The sequence below is a fragment of the Idiotropiscis lumnitzeri genome, chromosome 13 (assembly GCF_059441095.1).
Source record: "Idiotropiscis lumnitzeri isolate Australia: NSW breed Sydney's pygmy pipehorse chromosome 13, RoL_Ilum_1.0, whole genome shotgun sequence".
Lineage (NCBI taxonomy): Eukaryota > Metazoa > Chordata > Actinopteri > Syngnathiformes > Syngnathidae > Idiotropiscis > Idiotropiscis lumnitzeri.
Window position 1 is genome coordinate 18,662,140 of NC_142403.1, and position 17,981 is coordinate 18,680,120.

General features: G+C 42.2%; 2 protein-coding genes across 4 annotated transcripts; one reads left to right on the plus strand and one right to left on the minus strand.

Moving 5' to 3' along the window:
- The first annotated feature begins 21 nt into the window (after positions 1 to 21).
- On the plus strand, positions 22 to 9,931 carry fxr1 (FMR1 autosomal homolog 1). Of its 3 annotated transcripts, none has more exons than XM_088313984.1 (18): positions 22 to 109; positions 2,476 to 2,528; positions 2,618 to 2,711; positions 2,796 to 2,867; positions 3,026 to 3,174; positions 3,867 to 3,960; positions 4,128 to 4,244; positions 4,345 to 4,515; positions 4,681 to 4,759; positions 5,245 to 5,354; positions 5,507 to 5,599; positions 5,945 to 6,155; positions 6,489 to 6,582; positions 6,713 to 6,816; positions 6,872 to 7,060; positions 7,237 to 7,314; positions 8,260 to 8,345; positions 8,451 to 9,931. In XM_088313984.1, the coding sequence occupies exons 1-18, from the start codon at positions 59 to 61 to the stop codon at positions 8,640 to 8,642; spliced, it is 2,037 nt and encodes a 678-aa protein (XP_088170110.1). In that variant the 5' UTR covers positions 22 to 58; the 3' UTR covers positions 8,643 to 9,931. The 3 variants fall into 3 exon arrangements, with proteins under 3 accessions (XP_088170110.1, XP_088170111.1, XP_088170112.1); XM_088313985.1 differs by having other exon boundaries at positions 5,513 to 5,599; XM_088313986.1 differs by lacking the exon at positions 7,237 to 7,314 and having other exon boundaries at positions 5,513 to 5,599.
- Positions 9,932 to 10,034: 103 nt separating this feature from the next.
- On the minus strand, positions 10,035 to 11,417 carry dnajc19 (DnaJ (Hsp40) homolog, subfamily C, member 19). The gene is made up of 6 exons (XM_088313990.1): positions 11,302 to 11,417; positions 10,992 to 11,043; positions 10,824 to 10,897; positions 10,415 to 10,494; positions 10,268 to 10,338; positions 10,035 to 10,200 (listed from the first exon to the last, which is right to left on the minus strand). The coding sequence occupies exons 1-6, from the start codon at positions 11,302 to 11,304 to the stop codon at positions 10,130 to 10,132; spliced, it is 351 nt and encodes a 116-aa protein (XP_088170116.1). The 5' UTR covers positions 11,305 to 11,417; the 3' UTR covers positions 10,035 to 10,129.
- Between the last annotated feature and the right edge of the window lie 6,564 nt (positions 11,418 to 17,981).

Below are 17,981 nucleotides of genomic sequence, written 5' to 3' on the forward strand. Positions count from 1 at the left end.
TGATGGCGTTGGTGCTTTAAGAAGCACCTGTCATCCCAGCATCCTTTGCGTGTCCAATATGGAGGAACTGGAGGTGGAGGTTCGTGGCTCCAACGGGGCTTATTACAAGGTAAATGTCGCCTTACTATTACGCTACCACCAAATTACAATGTCCTACGTTGCAGTATGTCAACTGGAACCTCGAAGGCGGCTTTTTCTACGACGAGTTCGAACCCTCAATGTTCGCTAGTAACCGGCATTAGCTTCGCTAGCTACAATTAGCTAGCTAAGCTAGCTTAGTCGCCGAATCTTCGTCACTTCTTCGGCATCTTATTTTGGCCACAGCACCCAAGAAACATAATTATAGCCGACAGACTCGCCTTCGTTTCATTTACTTGACATTTTCCCAAGCGGGCTATTTAACTGTTTTAAGTTTGCCAACTTGAGCCGCTGACGTCAAAGAATGAAGTCACAGAGGAGTTTGGACGTGCTCGGTGTTACGATATTTGGTGGCTAGCGGAAGCGCCATCGCACAAAAGAGTCGTAAAAGCATGATTATGAACTCAGACGCCGCAGCCCTCTTTTCATTTGCTCAACGTCGAAGCTATTTTTTTTTATTTGGCGTGCGTATGAGCCAGTTGCTCCTTGTCAGTCATGAGCAGCTGACGGAAGAGGCGATGGCCCCTGATACTGAAACCTTCTATGCTATTTCTAGACTAGCTGCCAGAGTAAAGTTGCGGTCTGTCGCTCCACTTTCATGGCAACCACGACTCGTTTTGCTCCAACTGATCATGACTTGAGCCATTTGACTTTGATAGTTTTCATTTCAACGTTGTTAAGAGTCACTTTAGGAGAACTAGAATAGCTGACCTCCCTTTTCCTTATTCAGAGACAAGAAGAATTGACACAAATCCAGAATAGCAATTCAATGCGAAATGTGTATGTCAAAATCCGAGGTGTAAATGTGAACTGATATCTGACCTGAGTGTATACTCAACTCTGAATGATACGGTTGCAGTTTGGACCTTAACTTTTTTTTTTTTTTTTTTTTTTAAATCAAAGTGTGGTCTGTGCCTTTTAGATGGTCTGCAAGTAGTTTGTTAATTTAGCAAACTATCCGTATTTTTTTGTTGTGTTGTCATTATGCCAAGAATTAATTTGTTACACTACAGTATACCTGGATAAAGTACCTCGATAGATTTACGTAAACGATATCGCCAAAACTGAAAACATGAGTATGAAACATTGGAATGGTAGCACACACAACAACTTCAAGTTATTTTTATTTGTATTGATTCATTTACTTACTTTAAGGATGCCAATTAGAATACTTTTGATAAAATGTTTTAGAAAAATAATCATATTAAAACAATTGAAGAAAAAACATCAGATTTTTAAACTATGTATAATTGATATAAATGATTTTTTGCTAAGTGATTTGATTTGGCATTTGGTGGATCTTGAATAGTAATCAAGTAAAACTGAGAAGTGTTTCCACCCCCATTATCCTTCTCGGCATATGTCGCTTTTTATAGAGAGTTAGAAAGCCCTCATTTTTTTTACATAGTTGTAGTTATTAAGATTTAATGCATCGATGAAGTTTTTCAATTTGAGTTTGAAATGTCCCACCGTGTGTGAAATCGTGACTGCACCTCGTGTCTTGTGCTGATCGAGTGACGTCATTGTTAATGTATGATCGCCTCTGTTTGACCGACAAATGTTGAGTGTATTGCAAACGCTGTACATCAAAATATTCTGCTACAAGCATCTTGTTGTATGGCATAACCACTTTTGCATCACACACACACACACACACACAATAAATACTGTTTAAGCTTATGGTCACTTGGTGGTTCGAAACCAACCGGCCCTATTATGCGACCCTACTTTTTTTGTAATTCCACATGTGCCACTGGATGAAATAGATAAGCCTGCTGTCTCTGATGCCAAAACGCTCCGAGCAGATCACGCTGCACTTCAGTGAAGGGAGCGATCAAGGAAGATGGTTCAGAATGTGCTTACACCCCCCCCTTTATTTATTTATATTTTTTCAATATAACAAGCAAACAGTTTTAGCCAAGTTAGCTGGCCGTGAACGTGGCAAAATACGCAATCACCCAGACTGGTATATTGATTTATGTGAGAAAGATTTACCCGGATGCGTGTCACGCACGAGCTTCCGCCTTCATTACGACATTAAAGCGAACACGCTGCACGTGCGCCAGAGTTGGATCGTCACTAATTACTTGTTAATAGAAATTTATTTTTTGAGTACTACGCGATCCATTTTCCTTTTTTTTTCTTCTTTAGTTATCTTAACTATTTGCTCGCTTGATTTATCAGTTGTGAATATTTTGCACAATCAAACAAAACATGACTCACGCCAGGAAATAAGCTTGGCTCACGTTTTATTTTAATGTTTGTTCATAATCAATATTTTGTTGACTGTGCAGTTCTTGTTGCGTAACGTATTGTTGTGTGTTTCTATTTTAAAAGGGCTTCGTCAAAGACATCCACAATGATTCTCTCACCATTGCCTTTGAGAACAAGTTAGTTTCTGATTTTTTAAAAAGATTTTTGCGCTACACTCAGTGTCTGTTTGCAGCCTTGGTCAGTGTACTGATTGTTTGGTTTTCAGTTGGCAACCAGAACGCCAGGTGCCCTTCAGTGATGTTCGGATGCCACCTCCCGCTGATGCCAAGAAGGAGATTAGAGAGGGTGAGGAGGTGGAGGTATGGATGAGTCACCTGTATTTAGTTGCTTTCTTCCTGCTTTTACTGCCTGAGCGCGTCTTAATCGTTTTATGATCTCGCCAGATCCTTTCCAGGGCCAATGATCTGGAACCTTGTGGTTGGTGGCTGGCTAAAGTCTGCATGACAAAAGGAGACGTGAGTTTTGCTTTACCGCACAACACATGCCTCGGTGAATTGGACCCACTTATAATCACAGCCCAAAACTCGCACAGTGATTGACAAACGAAAATATGTGTGCAATTGTTTTCCTTGCTCACTGAACTTTTTTTTTTTTTCTTTTTTCTTTTCCCAAGTTCTTTGTTATCGAGTATGCGGCCTGCGATGCCACCTACAACGAGATTGTGACGTTTGAGCGCCTGCGCCCGGTCAACACCAACAAGGCCATCACCAATAATTACTTTCACAAGTGCAGTATCGCTGTTCCGCAAGATCTCCAAGAAGCGTGAGTAACAGAGCGGTGCATTGACAGTCCTCGTCAAATTTCTTCAAACGGATATGTAAATGAAGACTTGCGTTTGTTTATGTTTAGGGTGCCGGCACGCCAGGCAACGTCACGTGTTTCTTAAATATTATTTTGAAAAATTTTTTGAGTGGTGCCCGTTATACATCTTTAAAAAAAATATTTTTACAACACACATTTTAATTCTTTATCTCAGATATTGATATCGGTACAATATTTCAGATTAAGAAAACAATCTCTGATTATTTTGTTCTATTTCCAAAATCTCAGATACTAGCACTCAAGCTATTCCAGACTCCGCTTCTGCTCTTCCGATTAGCAACGTGAATGTAAAAAAAATCGCTCTACTAAACTTTATTTTGCACTTCAAAGAGCATCATTTGTATTGATGTTATTCTTCTTTCTATTTCTTGTCCTTAAATGTAGATTTCATTTGTTTTATTCAAGTGTAGTACATTCTCATTTTCGAGGTTGAATTTATGTATCCTAAATGCAAAAATACTGATGTGCTCATTTTGTCGCGTTTGACGATTCACGCCATCGGACGAGAATGCCAATCGAGGAACAGCTTTTGGCTTTAATGAGCTTGTCGCTGGTCTTGGCAGATTCCTCCAATTGAAAACTCTCCTTTTGACAACGGCTTTTTCAAACCTAAATGTGCTGACCCGTTTCAGGTGTCAGACTGATAATGCCCATAAGGACTTTAAGAAAGCTGTTGGAGCCTGTCAAGTCTCGTACTGTCCTGAGAGCAGCCAGCTGGTCATTGTGGTAACAAACGTTCTTCTGTTCTCTTGCACTTTATTACGGAATTGCGTATCTGCAATTGGATTCATACCAAGTGGTCCCTTTTAGTTGACTTTGTGAATTAAAAAGTCTTCAAATATGAACACCGCTTAGGTTGATATTGATGTCATTTTTTTGATTTCTGATTCTAGTCTACCAACGAGTCCACGGTGAAGCGCGTGTCATTGCTGAGCGACATGCACCTCCGCAGCCTCAGAACCAAAGTGATGCTCATGTCTCGCAACCAGGAAGCGACAAAACATCTCGAGGTCCGTCGGTCTCCGTTAACTTTGGTGGTGATTGTTGAAGACACTTGACGGATTTGGACACTGCGATCCACTTGACAAATGTTGCCTGTTGTTTGTTTAGAATTCCAGGCACCTGGTGTCGTCCTTCCAGGAAGAGTTTATGGTGAGGCCTGATTTGATGGGGCTGGCCATCGGTAGTCATGGCAGTAACATTCAGCAAGCACGAAAAGTTCCAGGCGTCACTGCCATCGATTTGGATGAGGAGACTGGCACCTTCAGAATTTATGGAGAGGTAGTGATCGTCGCACAAGATTACTTGCTGGCATGTATATGAGCATGCGCAACATATTTTTAGTTCTTGGTCAATGCCCCGGTCACTGATAGGCATTTTGGACTGCCATCTGGTTTTGTTTTCTGAATGTTTTTCCATTTTCATTTTTTTGTTTGTTTTTTTCAGACAGCAGAAGCAGTGAAAAAGGCAAGGAACTTCCTTGAGTTTCTGGAGGATTCTGTCCAGGTACCAAGAAACCTCGTTGGTACGTACACATCCCAGGAAATGCATCTTCAGCTACAGCTTTTTTAAATGATTTATTTTTACTTTTGCTTAAGTGACATTAGTAAAATAAGCTGTCACTTGTCATCACTGGGGGGGGGGGGTACGTGTAACCCTGGGGAACGTGCTTTTCCCCCCCTGTACTACAATAAAGTGTAATTGTACCTCCACTCCACTAGTCGGCAGTGGCGCTCTCCTTGCTCATTGTGCGCAGCCAGTATTAACTCAATGGTGTAGGATTTGTTTTGCAACAAAAATGCGATTATTTATAGTTGCGGCGGAGAGTGGGTGGTGGTGGTGGGGGGCGTGAATTGTTTTCTTCTTGCTGGGGGGGGCGTAACAGAAAATAATTGAGAAGCACTGAGTTAATGGCAATGACTGTGCTGTTGTGTCTGGAAGTACATATTTGTCTTAGGAAGTAATTTATTTCAATATCACCAAATTTGTTGACCTGCTGTCTCTCCTTAGGTAAAGTCATTGGTAAGAATGGAAAGGTGATCCAGGAGATTGTGGATAAATCTGGAGTGGTGCGGGTCAGGATAGAAGGTGACAATGACAACAAGCAACCTCGACAAGAAGTAAGCTGCTTTTCTCTTTTCTTTCTTTCTTTTTTTTCACTCTCTCTCTCATGGCCCTTGTAAAGCAGCTGGATTACCATAATGTTTTTTTTTTTGTGTGTTTATTGACTGCCATGTACTAACCTGCACATTGTTTTCGTTTGGTTTTGTTGACACAGGGAATGGTCCCCTTCACCTTTGTCGGGACTAAGGAGAGCATTGGGAACGTCCAGGTCTTGCTGGAGTACCACATCTCTTACCTCAATGTAAGGCCATGCCTGTGCGTGCGTGTCCACCACTGGTTAAATTCCTCTCATTTTAATTCTATGATGGAGCTTCTTGCACGGAGCCAACAGCTAGAGGAAGAGCTGAGAAAGATTGCACATGGATGCAGCGTAGCACGATTAAGTGTCCCTAGGCACACAGGACGTGTGTGTGTGTGTGTGTGTATGATGGCTATACGTGGGAACCAGCTCATTAGCCTTGTGGTTCATTTTTTAATTTTTTTTAACAGTCACGCAAACCTTGCAAAATGCTTCTATTTTTGTTTGAAGTCTGTGCTTCATCATGTTCCTTTTTGTTCATATTTTGCACTTGTTCTCTCCAACCAGGAGGTTGAACAACTTCGTCTGGAGCGGATGCAGATTGACGAACAGTTGCGTCAGCTCACGCAGGGCCACCGACCTGGAGAGAGGGGCGAGCGAGGAGGGGGATATAACACTGACGGCAGCGCCAACGCTTCGTCTTCCTCATCCCACGTCGGGCGTTCCTACAACAGTCGAGGTCGCGGGCGCAGAGGTCACGGCTACAGTACCGGATACGGTAGGCGCACCAAGCGTCGGTTCCCATTTACAATGTTTGGTGAGCTTTTTTGTCAGCACGTTGTCCTCTAAGGCGTGCTAGGAACGATTTTGATCTCTGGCCTTTCTGTTTGCTAATTCCCTATTTTCCTTCCCCTGTATTGTGAGGACAAGCGCTTCGGATAATTGATGTCTGGATGTTTGCTTGTGATTTCTGCTTTGTGTACGAGTGACCATGGATGAAATGAGCTCACAGAGCGACAGTAGCGTGCAAAGTCCATTTTCTTCCGGCGGGGTGTAATTTGCACATGACTCCATCCCGAAGAGACTCAATGAAACGTTGCGATTATACCAGGCACCAACTCTGAGCACTCCAATGCATCCGAGACGGACTCGGAGCGTCGAGAGGAAGTCGGCGACTGGTCTCAGGCTGCTGAGGAGCAAATGAGGCGAGTGGTGCTCTTGCGCTTTGTTTTTTTTTTTTTCCCCTCCATGTTTCCAAAACGTTGAATTACATTTTCGTTTATTTTGATCAAATGGACAATTTGGATTTATGGATATTGGTTGACCACTTTCCAGGGAAAGAGGTCCGCGTCCACAAAGGGACAGTCGGAGGAGGCCAGGCCCCGGCGGACGAGGACGAGGGGGGCGAGGAAGAGGCGGCGGCTACAATAACAGCTCAGGTAAATTTGCTTTGAACGTAAAAAGAATTCCAGCACGAGACGAATGACTTTGAAGCAGGGCCTCGCGGCGACAACGCGGAGACCAACACCGAGACGGACCAGACTGCTGATACAGATGCTAGCGAGTCCAACTTGCTTGCCACCCGCCAGCGGCGATCTCGACGACGTAGGACGGACGAGGACGCCACAATGATGGACGGCATGAGCGAATCGGACAACGCCTCAATGAGCGAAAATGGAATCGGTATGGAAATCGTTAAATGAGGAACGGTCGCCTCCTCTTTACTTGCTGATCGCTTTCTCTTTTTTTTTTTTTGGAGACATTAGTTTAAAAAAAAAAAAGCAATTGCTTAGCCTCTGGCCAATGGGTAGCCAGCCTGACTTCCATGTTTAGCCTCCCATCCCTCTCGCTACCCTTAGATGACGTGGAAGCTCAACCGCAGCGTCGTAACCGTAGTCGCCGTCGGCGTATTCGCCTGCCCGAAGAGCGGCAGCCAGGTAACGGGGGACTGCTAGTACCAGTGCTCACATTGCCTTGGCTCGAAGGTTATTCACCAGCTGTGCTTTTTGTGTGACATGTCATTTTAAAACCCAGTAACCAAACATTTGTACTGTCGATAATGATCATCATACTTTTCCATCTCTTGGTAGCTTGTGCAAAATGAATGAATGTGGCTGTTTTTTTTTTTTTAACTTCTCAGTCGTGTAAAACCTTCACTAATGATGTTGCAATCGTTGTCTGGCTGCCCTTTACTCCTGACAGAATTTCCTGGTGTGTCTCAGGAGCATGCCTTTCTTATTGCTTTTAGACCGAGTTTCTGTGTGAAGTATTGTTTTATCAAGGTTCCTTCAACTTAATACTTTTTTAATTCAATTTGAAGTTAAATTGAAGACCAACTTTAGTAGCAAAAAATGTCTACTCTAAAGAGCCTTGACTAAAACCTCGTCACGATTTTGATTCCGCAATCTTACGACAAGACTTCTTTGGTCAATTCGCTTGTTAACCTTAAAATAATTGCCTAAGACCAACCGCAGCTAAAATTGGTCATCGGTTAAACGGATCCCTCTGAAATTCAATTAATAATAAATGTAATCTAACCCAGAATGTGTTAAATTTTTCGTCTTTTCTGGGGAAAAAAAAAGTGAAAATATGACTTAAGCCATTATATGAAACCACAATCAAAAAAAATATTTCATCAACATTTTTTGATCGATTAATTTCCGACATTTTCATGGCCTTGTTTAGATTCATGGGTTCATTGCCTTTTAAGACTTTCGGAATCTGGGAACCCTGGTTTTCCAAACTTTCAGGTTCAAATGCCAAACTCAAGTTGAAAACTTCAAATTAAAACTTTCAAGATAATAATGTTCCTTTCACCCAGAATTTTCCCTCCTTACGGCACAGTGACGCCCTTTGTCTCGTCTCGTCTGCTTTCTGCACAGTGACGGTGGCCGATTTCATGTCCAGGGCCGACTCTCAGAGCAGACAGATGCCGACTCCCAAGGATGCCGACGTGAACAAGGAGGAGGTTTCTGCGCAACAACCCTTTTTTTTTTTTTCTGGAGCAAATTGTTTACTCAGCATGAAGTTTTTTCCATGTGATCTATATATACGTTTTATTTTTTATTTTCAGAGTCAGGTGGGTGCCAGAGCAGAGCGCAGCCCGGACGCTCCCTCCTCAACCACCAATGGTTCCGAAGACCGTGCCGCAGACGTCGCGAGCGCCGGCGCCACCCAAGAGCCCGCGGCCTCCACCGAGGGGGCCGCCAAAGTCACGGAAAAAGCGGAGCCAGACCCCAACCCCGTTGTCAATGGCCTCTCATAGTCACATCCCCCCCAAAAAAACAAGGTTTCAACTATTGTTTGGCATTGTTTTAAATCTCACGCTTTTTGTGTGAATCTCAGTTTTTAATGCAGCGCAAATTATTATTTTTTTTTACTTTGAAATTTAAAACAGTGCACATTTTAGTGGTCTGCATTTACACCATACCTTTCCACTCTTGTCCTAATCCATGCAGTTTGTCTTTTTACATTAGTTCTTCCTGTACAAGCTGGCCAAAGATAGTCTCTCACACTACGATTATGTAAATGTTCATTTTTCAGTCGCAAGAATGACTGTGAATGCAGTATTTGGAAAAAGTAGTCAGGGATTCTACTCCAACGCATACTGTGGTATGAATGCAGCTGTTCTTTTCGGTGACATCTTAGCAGGGTTTTTGTAAACGTCCGCCTTCTCCGCGTGGACTTTGGAAACATTTTCTGGATATTTTGTGCATCTGAAGTGGTTTGTACTTCCCGTTGTTGTGCATGAGCAATACCACGGTGCAGGCAGAGTCATTGGAAGCCCTGTTGTACTTGACATTGACGTGATCAGCTGTCGTGCCTTGAGAATAGTTTGAACATGTTGCCTGAACCGCACAATATATGAAATGAAATCTTGTCACACGTGTTTGGTGGTGGTTTGCCTGCCGCAGTTGGACCAGATGAGCGAATTTTTTTTTGTTTTTTTAAATCCGAAATGCTCTCTTGCCGCTGTGAACTGACAAACGTAACCACTGAAGATCCTGAAAAGTCAATTTGGATACATATCTTTTCAAGTCAGGTGTGACTGTTCTTAATGTTTATCTGTTGAGTTTGGCATAGCTACTTTCCCTTTTTCAATATGCAACCACTTTATTTGTGAGGAAATGTTACAGCGTACCTGGAAAAGAAACCGTAGAGTCATTTCCTTTGCACTGAAACATTTTTCTGTCAAGAGTTAATTGTAGTTGGAAACTGCCTTGTGTAAGCAACAGAAATGTAGCCAATTTCTTGATTTTTTTGTTCGGCTGGAAACTGATGAATTGTTTCCCAAAAGAAGGCTTATTTATTTTAAATATGTACAGTATTTAAAAAAAACAACAAAAAACCCACCTCTTTCAACATACGAGAGGACATGACAAATTTGGACTACTGAGAGTTGTGACAGCGCATGTTTTTCTGTTGGCTCAACAACAGTATTTTTGTTTTTGTTTTTTTTTCTAAAGGATCATTCTGGTTGGTTGATGTGCAATATGTTTTGTATGCAGGTAGTTCTTAAATAAACTTGATCTTTCATGTAGATCTAAAACCAAACTGTGTGCTCTTATCTTAAAAGGAAAAATAGGAATGAATGCAACATTTGAGAATTTTAGGTGATAGTGAACATAAAAGCCACAAAAACATGAAGGTTCTATGTACAATGTGATTTATTTGAAAACACTTTTTTTTTTTTTTTTTTTTTATCTTGTGCAACAATCTGATTTAGCTTTGTAGTTGCTTTGTTCAGTCTCGTCACTTTTTTGCTTGGCCTTCAATTAGGTCTTTAGCCTCATTAATCTTGGCCGCTAGGTAGGGAGAGCCACCTGGAAGAACACAAGAATATTTGGTCAGCCCTTGAGATGGGTGCACTCTTCAGGAAACAGAATCTACCTCGATCCGGGTGGTTTAGTATCATCAGTTTTCTGTGGGCTTCTCTGATTTTATTCCAACTGGCAGTGGGACTGAGAGACACGACAGTCATTAGGGAATCTAACCTTATGCAAAACAAGACTAAATGTTAGCAAAGACTTAACTTACCTGACCCCTAAAACCAATACAGCTTCTCTCTTTGTCATCTTTGGTTCAAAACCACCTCGATAGTAACCCCCTCCGAAGGCCTGCAATATGAAGTATACATTTAGTTCACTGGAGCCCAGGGGCACCAGGACAAAAACTTTAGTCGTCAAAAGGGATGAATGAGGATTACAGTCGTAGCTGACAATTAGCAAGTGGTCATTTTATACTGGACGTGCTTCATGAAAAGGACAATATTTTTCATCAGCATCTCGCACCTGCCAGGTGGGAACACTATAATTAGGGAAGGTGACTTTTAACGCTATTCAGGTGAAACACGTGTTAGAGAACTGATCCTTATTTGAGTCTTGTTCATTTTGCTGTACTTGAATGTTGAGGATTGAGACCAAAACGAGATGCGCGAGAGCCTCACGTTCTTGGGGAAGCTCTGAAGAGCCTGCTTGACTTGGGGCTCCATCTGCTTCATAGCCTGCATGACATAGCGACCTGGGTGATGGAGAGAAGAAGAAGAAGAAGAAGACCATGCCAGGGTCGGGAACAAGCGAAGGAGACTTGACAGGAGTTCACTTCCAGTACTTGCCTGCAAATCCAGCTGCAGCCAAAGCTAGCCCCGCTGCCACCAAGGAACTGGCCTGGATGGACAACGGTAGCAGGTTAGTATCGCCACAAACAAGTTAAGAAATGTCAATGCGGCTAAACGGATTCAAAAGGCCTAACTACAGCACACCTCACAAAAATGATAAGTTAGTGGGAAGGTTCGTTGGTCGCGTTGGATAGCTCGGACAGTGCACACTTGACTAAAGCTAATGTTAGCCTAGCCGTCTCGTATATACATTTCGTGACGTTACAATTTATCCCTGTCCTACAGAGTAGTATAAACGGATACTTGCCATGAATATTTGTTGTTTCGTTACGAACAGATGAGGGTAAAAACTTTTGACCTCATGTTTTCTGACGTCCGTGTTTGTGTCGGAAATCGTGAGAAATTGTCGTAAGAAGCCGGCAAGCAAGTTCTCAAAACGTTAAAAAATATATTTTTAAATAAACGTGTCGTATGGTCGATGTGATAATAATCTATGAATGAAATCTAAAAATCTCAGGGATTTTTTTCAAACATTTGATTACTTTGCCAACAATGTACAGCACCAATTATGTGCGTTTTATTAAATGCCTAAATCATACAATTTTTGGACATTTTGACTGACAAATAGATTTTTTCCCCCACAATAAACAACAGGGTCGTGTTTGGCTTGAAAACGATGATAGGCTTACAATGTCAATAGTTATGGACATAATATCCATTTTCAAAGCCTATAATTTATGCTGAAAGGGAATAAAATGACTCACATTTAACAAATACATATACTGGGGTAGGTGAATTTCCATACTGTCACACATGCATTTACACTTCAATTGGATTTATTTATACAATTATTTTATTTAGTACATAAAGTTAACAAAGACTTTTTATAATTTTTATACAATTTATTTATAAAATGTATTCATTACTTGAAAAAGTTGACATCATGAGGAGCTTCAGTGTTTAAAGTAATGACAGTTAAAAAAAAATACCAATCCATCCCAGTGATTAAACCTACGAGCACCATCTTGTATGCCAAGCGGATTCCACATTTCCTGTCAAAGTTAACTTTGACTTGCTTGCGACTACTGTCGCTGAAATACAGATACTGTGACTCATTCTAGTTCTGTTTTGATTCGGCAAAACTAATTTCCAGATATCTGCAACATCAACTGCAGACGTGTAACTCCAGCTTTCCTTAAACAACTTCATTTTGACTCGTCAATATTCCTGTTACAGATATCTACAAAATCATCTCTTATCGGCTGTTCCACTGAAATGAGACAAGGAGCAATTTTGGTACTTTTGACTTCTGTCAATGTCATCTGACCAAAACTCAAGTGCTGATTGGTCAACGGAACTTGTGACGTCGTCCCGGGCGGTGGGTAGTTGTCTTTGAATCAGGTGCTTTTGCTACATCTGAACGTTCCGCCTCATTCACTTCCAGCTGAGTTAAAAAAAAAAAAAGGATCTTTGACGTCTTTAGCCGTCAATGGCAGTCAATGAGTTAACACTCCCAAGCATGGTCGTCATATCGATATCCTCTGGCTCGTTATCGGAATGAGCAATGAACATCTGCAATCTGCGTGGCGTAATTAAAATCCAAGCATGCCCAATGCCGTCTTTCGCCTACCGATGAAGGCCCTAATTATTGACCCTATCATTTGCATAATTACAATCACCCTTCCCCCTTTTTCTTCGAAAGCTGAGACGGCGTATAGAAAATGTAAAATGTCGTGGATCCCTTTCCGTTTTTTTGGAAGCCATTTGTCGGCCGCGCTATGTTCGCCAGGCCGCCGAGCTTCACGCAAGCCGGCGCCGCCGACTGCTTTCTCAATCGCATTTCAAAAACCAACTATGTGGAGAAATGTGCGTTTTTTTTTTTTTTTCTGCCCCCTAAATCATATCGAATGCCTTCGCCGTGCCGCTCGCCGATGGGCGCGAGCACAAAAGCCCACAGGAAGCCGCCATTTGGCAGTGTTTTATGAAGCCAACCAAGCAATTTAATTCTTTTGTTCGCCGGAGTTCTACTTCATTGATTAACAAAAGCGGGGATATATTTTTCTCAGCTCCCCTTTTGAAAAGCCTGAAATGTCAAGCCTTTTAAAGGAGATTATTCTGCCCGCGTGCAATGAATAGAGCCCCGAGTAACCTTTTGTCTACAATTAAATATTCCGGCATAAATATAAAAGGAAATCACAGATGGGGGGGGGAAGATTGAGTCAGGAGAGATTGGCGAGGTAGATCCTCTGGCAGATAAGCGCAAAGAGTGGAGCTCTAATTAGATATGCCAGGCAGCCTTGCGAGCGAGCAGTCGCTCTCCTCAGCACGTCGAGAGAGGAGACAGCCGGAGAGCGGACAGAGGGAAATCTATCGGCTCATCTGTCCGTCCGGCGTCTTCCTCTGGGCATCCGCAAGGTATTTCTTCACTTGGTTTTGTTTTCCGACGTTGTTTGTTTTTTTTGTTTTTGTTGTTTTTTTTCCAGGCCTGCAGAGAGAGAGAAAGAGAAAGAATGTAAAGGGCAATGCCTTGTGGGAACTGCATAAACAGCGACGGATGCTTGAGAACTTGTGCGACTGTTTATGATTCCGAGGCGTGATTAGGAATGACAATAAGTAAGTTTCGGGAGCACCTGAGGGGCAAACCGTCGGCGTATTAAGCGTCTATTATGCAATTTGATGACGTGCGTTTCGCTTTGATGACTTTTTTTTTCCATGGAAGTGAGGATTGAGCTTTGAACGTGTGACAATGATTGGATGAAAAGTTTGCTCAGGAGCTAACCAGAACTTTTTAAAAAACATTTTTTGATGTCAATTGCAATTTCATTTAGATGAGAATGAGTAGCATCTTGTTAGCTTGGTTTTGCGGATTTAAGCTTCTTTCGCTTTTACAGGACACACTTTTGATTTCAGTTTGACATTTTTTTTTTTCCCAGAAGCTTCCGTCATCTAAAAGTAATTGAAGATACTTCATATTTTCTGTCAGTGTCACATCCACCGATGCCAATCAGGCCTCTTTTGAATAATGCGAGTAAAAAAAAAAAAAAAAAAAATCAACGTGACGTCCGCCAATGTGGCTGCAGAAGAAACGGACTCATGTTGTTTTTTTCATTTTCGCGTTTGTCGATGTCGAATTCCAGTGCAGCCCTCCGGGTGGACTTTTCCTGGCGACTTGTTGATCGTTCTCGTCAGTGGTGGTCGTAGAGGCGTTGTTTTCGAGAAACTTGCCGCGCCGAAGAAGTTCGAAGGGCATAAAACTTCTCAAACAGGCCCTGAACTGAACTCATTCACCAAAAAAAAAAAAAAAAAAAAGAGGCCCAAAGAAATAATTTCACAACTTTTTGCCATCATTAATGTGGCCTCAAACTTGTCTAATTCAATTTAGAACGTAACATCTGTTTGCTTGTGGGAGTACAAACAAACAACTGCGACGGTGTGGTTGCACAAGTCTGCACACCCTTCTCTACAGGTGTGTTCACAATGAACCTGTCACGTTCCGACTCTTGTTTCATGAGTCGCAAAAAGTCAAAGTCAAGTGCCGATTATGAACACCAAATAATGTTCTAGTAGACTTTTCCAACATTATTATTTATTTATTTATTTTTGCAGCTATGATGTTTGTTGTCTTTTATTGGTGAGCAGTGTTGTGTTTGCGTCCCAGCACTCCTTTTGGAAATTAGGAACCATAAATTGCAATTTATTTATTTTTGTTGGACAAAGCATAGGAAAAAAGGGGAAATTGCTGTCTCATTTACTTGCCAGAAATTCCTGCAGCTTTCCCAATGTTGGTGTTGGCCTTTATTTATTTATTTATTTATTTGTTGGTGTCATAACAGAAAAAAATGAGAATCACTGCTCTATATGAAGAAGAAATCCACTACCCCTGCCCCTCATTTGAGTTTTACAGGTTATAGGTCACGTCAACAATGACTGAGCAAAATTGAACGACTTGCTTGACCCTAATTGATGGCTTGATTGCTTGAAATTCAAATGGTGACTCACTCAACTCTTCTTGATTTTCTTTTTTTTTTTTTTTGGGCGACTGTCACTTGGAACTTGCTTATCATTTGCATATATGTGACAAACTCCTGCACCTCGGACTTAAAGTAATACGACTAGGTGCGTTATACCGATACTAACTAGCCAGTTGAGACAACATTGCTGCAAATGGAACATCCAGAATTGACAGAATTTTGCTCTCGCTATGACAGAGAATCTCGAGTGGCTTCACTACAACTGCTTGCAGTATAAAACCTAACCAGGGTGCACTCCTCTGCCAAGTAAGAACTGTCCGAGGTGAAGACAATGAATACATCTGCTCTTTTTCTTGGTGTTGTGTTAGGATTGCAACATGACAGAAGCAACCTACGGGTTCATATCTGCACTCGTCATAATGGTGGCACGCATATGTGAATCAAATGTCACCTCTGGCGGAGCGTTCTCTACTGGGCGCCTTTATGAGAACTTGGGGGGAGGGGGGGGGCTGATTGGACGAGTCTGCAGTAATGACTGCAGGTCGTGGGCTTGCGACCCTGTTGTGATAACTAAAAGCGAAGGTCAAATAATCGACTTTGACAACACCCACAGCGGCGCAGCCCGCCTACTCTCTGATCCGCCAGACTGCTCGTTTGGCAAAATTACCAACATGGACTCTAACCCACTTCAGTTTGGCCACCCGCTGTGTGGGATTCATGCCGTTTACGAGAATTTATCTTGGTCACTGCTTCAATGTAACCGGAGACAATGCCTTGGTAAGATTATGTTTGTGCCACATAATTATCGATTCTTGCATGAGGATGCGTCTTCAATTTGTACCGTCTACATTTTGTCTCTGCATTTTTCCACCTTGACACATAGACAGGACGTTGAACATCTGCTTTCGGCGGACACGTTTCTCCGGACATTCAGAGCGCGCGTATAAATCTGGCGTAATGCTGATTTTTGGCTTTCTCCAAATAGGACTGCTAGCTTGACAGAAAGGAACACACGAATAATTTCTCTCCCTCTATATCCACATTTGACTTTGGCTGCATAAAGCTGCTTGCATAATCCTTTTATCAAAACTGGCGATAGAAAACTGGAAATAACCAGAGTCCGAGAAATATTATTAAGGTCATTTCTACCTCTAGCTTACTGCCCCCCTCCCTTTTTTTTTTTTTTTTTTTTTTTAAAGAAAAAAGAAATGCACCCTGCTTTTCATTTTTTTTTAATCTGAAAAAAAATGACTTCATGTCATGTGTATTGAGACCAAGCTGCTGATTTCTAAATGTTCTCTGAGCACCGAGTAAATCTCTGGCCTCATCTGTAATGACCAAAATCAAATGCTTCTCATTTATTTCTCTCTTAAGAGGCACAGCCTGCGCCGCTTCTGCACGTCAGCAATTTATAGCTTCATCTCTCTGCTTTCACGTGTGTGTGTATGTGTGTGTGTGTGTGTGAGAGACGTTCAGGCGCGTGTGTGCAGCACATGTTATTGTATGAAACAAGTCGCTTCTGAGGGACATTTTATCTGTAATTCGCAATCGGCGTCCGGCCAATGTCCCGCCACATTTCCAGTTTTTGAATTTTGCAGTTTGATAGTGAGCCTATCAATTTATTTCAAATAGACTGAGTAGGAAGCAGTTGGACGAATAATCCTCTGAAGTGTTTTAGAGTCATTTTCCCAAAGTGAGTGTGGGACATCCTGTTGCTCTCTGCCGGGCTGAGTGAGCGGAGCTTGCTAGGCAAGACATTTTTTTTTTTCACCTAAGGACTCCGACGTGGTGGCATGTCGTGAGCCCACCAGAAATTTTGTGCGTCGCTCACCCTGCCGCTTCATCATCTTGAAAATATTATTTCCCCCATTCGCCCCCCCCCCCCCCCAAAAAAAAAAATTACCAGGAACTTTATTTTTGGAGGAAGTTGCTAGGGTGTGAACGCAACAAAACTAGATAGGCCTTTCAAAAGAATGGAATTATCAAAAAAAACATTTTATTAATTCCAAGGCGACACGGTGGACGAATGGTTAGCATGATGGCCTCACAGTGCCGAGGTCGTGGGTTTGATTTATTTCATCAGGCCTGAATAACAGTCTTTAAATCCCACTGCAGGGAACAAACATCGACCCTTACAGAGGCGTTCTAATGATTAAAACGATTGCGCTGGTATATTAAGTAAGCAAGCTTGTCACGTATCTGATGATCAAGGTTCATGGAACTGCTGAAAGACTTTTTGCCGTCAACCTCGCCCCCTGGTCCGAAAGAAGCAGAGCGGCGTCCATTAGTGGCCTCGCAAGATTTCGCTCACATTAGCTTTTCATTGAGATGACCCCCGCGTGATGGCATAACGAGTCGTAGGTCACCGTGTCCATGCCATTCAAATTGTGTGGGCCCGTGTGTGTGTGTTTGGAGATGTCGCTGTGTGTCAAAAGTTCTCCTCCTGAGCAAAACAAGCGATGATTGAGTGGCCCATTGTGGTAAATAGGATTTGAGATATAACATGTTCTATTTTCTTGGTTATTCCTTTAAAGTCGTATGCATGATTAATAGTGATAGGCCGATTATCGGGGCCGATATTTTGCCGATAATCGGCGTCGGTCAATTAATTACTAGCTGGATTATTTTGGCTTGCCGCAGCACACTTCTCACTCTCTCTGGTGTGCTGGTGGCCTTGCGTGCAGAAGCAGATTGGCCCACCCACAGCGCCACGTGTTTGGCTCCTTGTGCAGTGGCTAGCAGCCAATCAGCTCGAAGCTGCTTGTTTGCTTTTTCACCTCGAGTCAGACGCGCTACGGGAGAGGTCCCGCGAGCAGAAGACATGTAGCTGAGCCTGGGAGCCCTTTTACACTTTTTTGTTCGACTTTTAAAACTTAGTTGTCTATTTTCTAAGATCTGAAGAAGCTTGTTAATCACGAGTAGTTTAATAAATATGTACTTAAAGGCATTTAAACTAAGTCAAGTTTTTATTTTTCAAAATGTTGACACCATTTTAACCCTTTTTTCTAGAATTGAA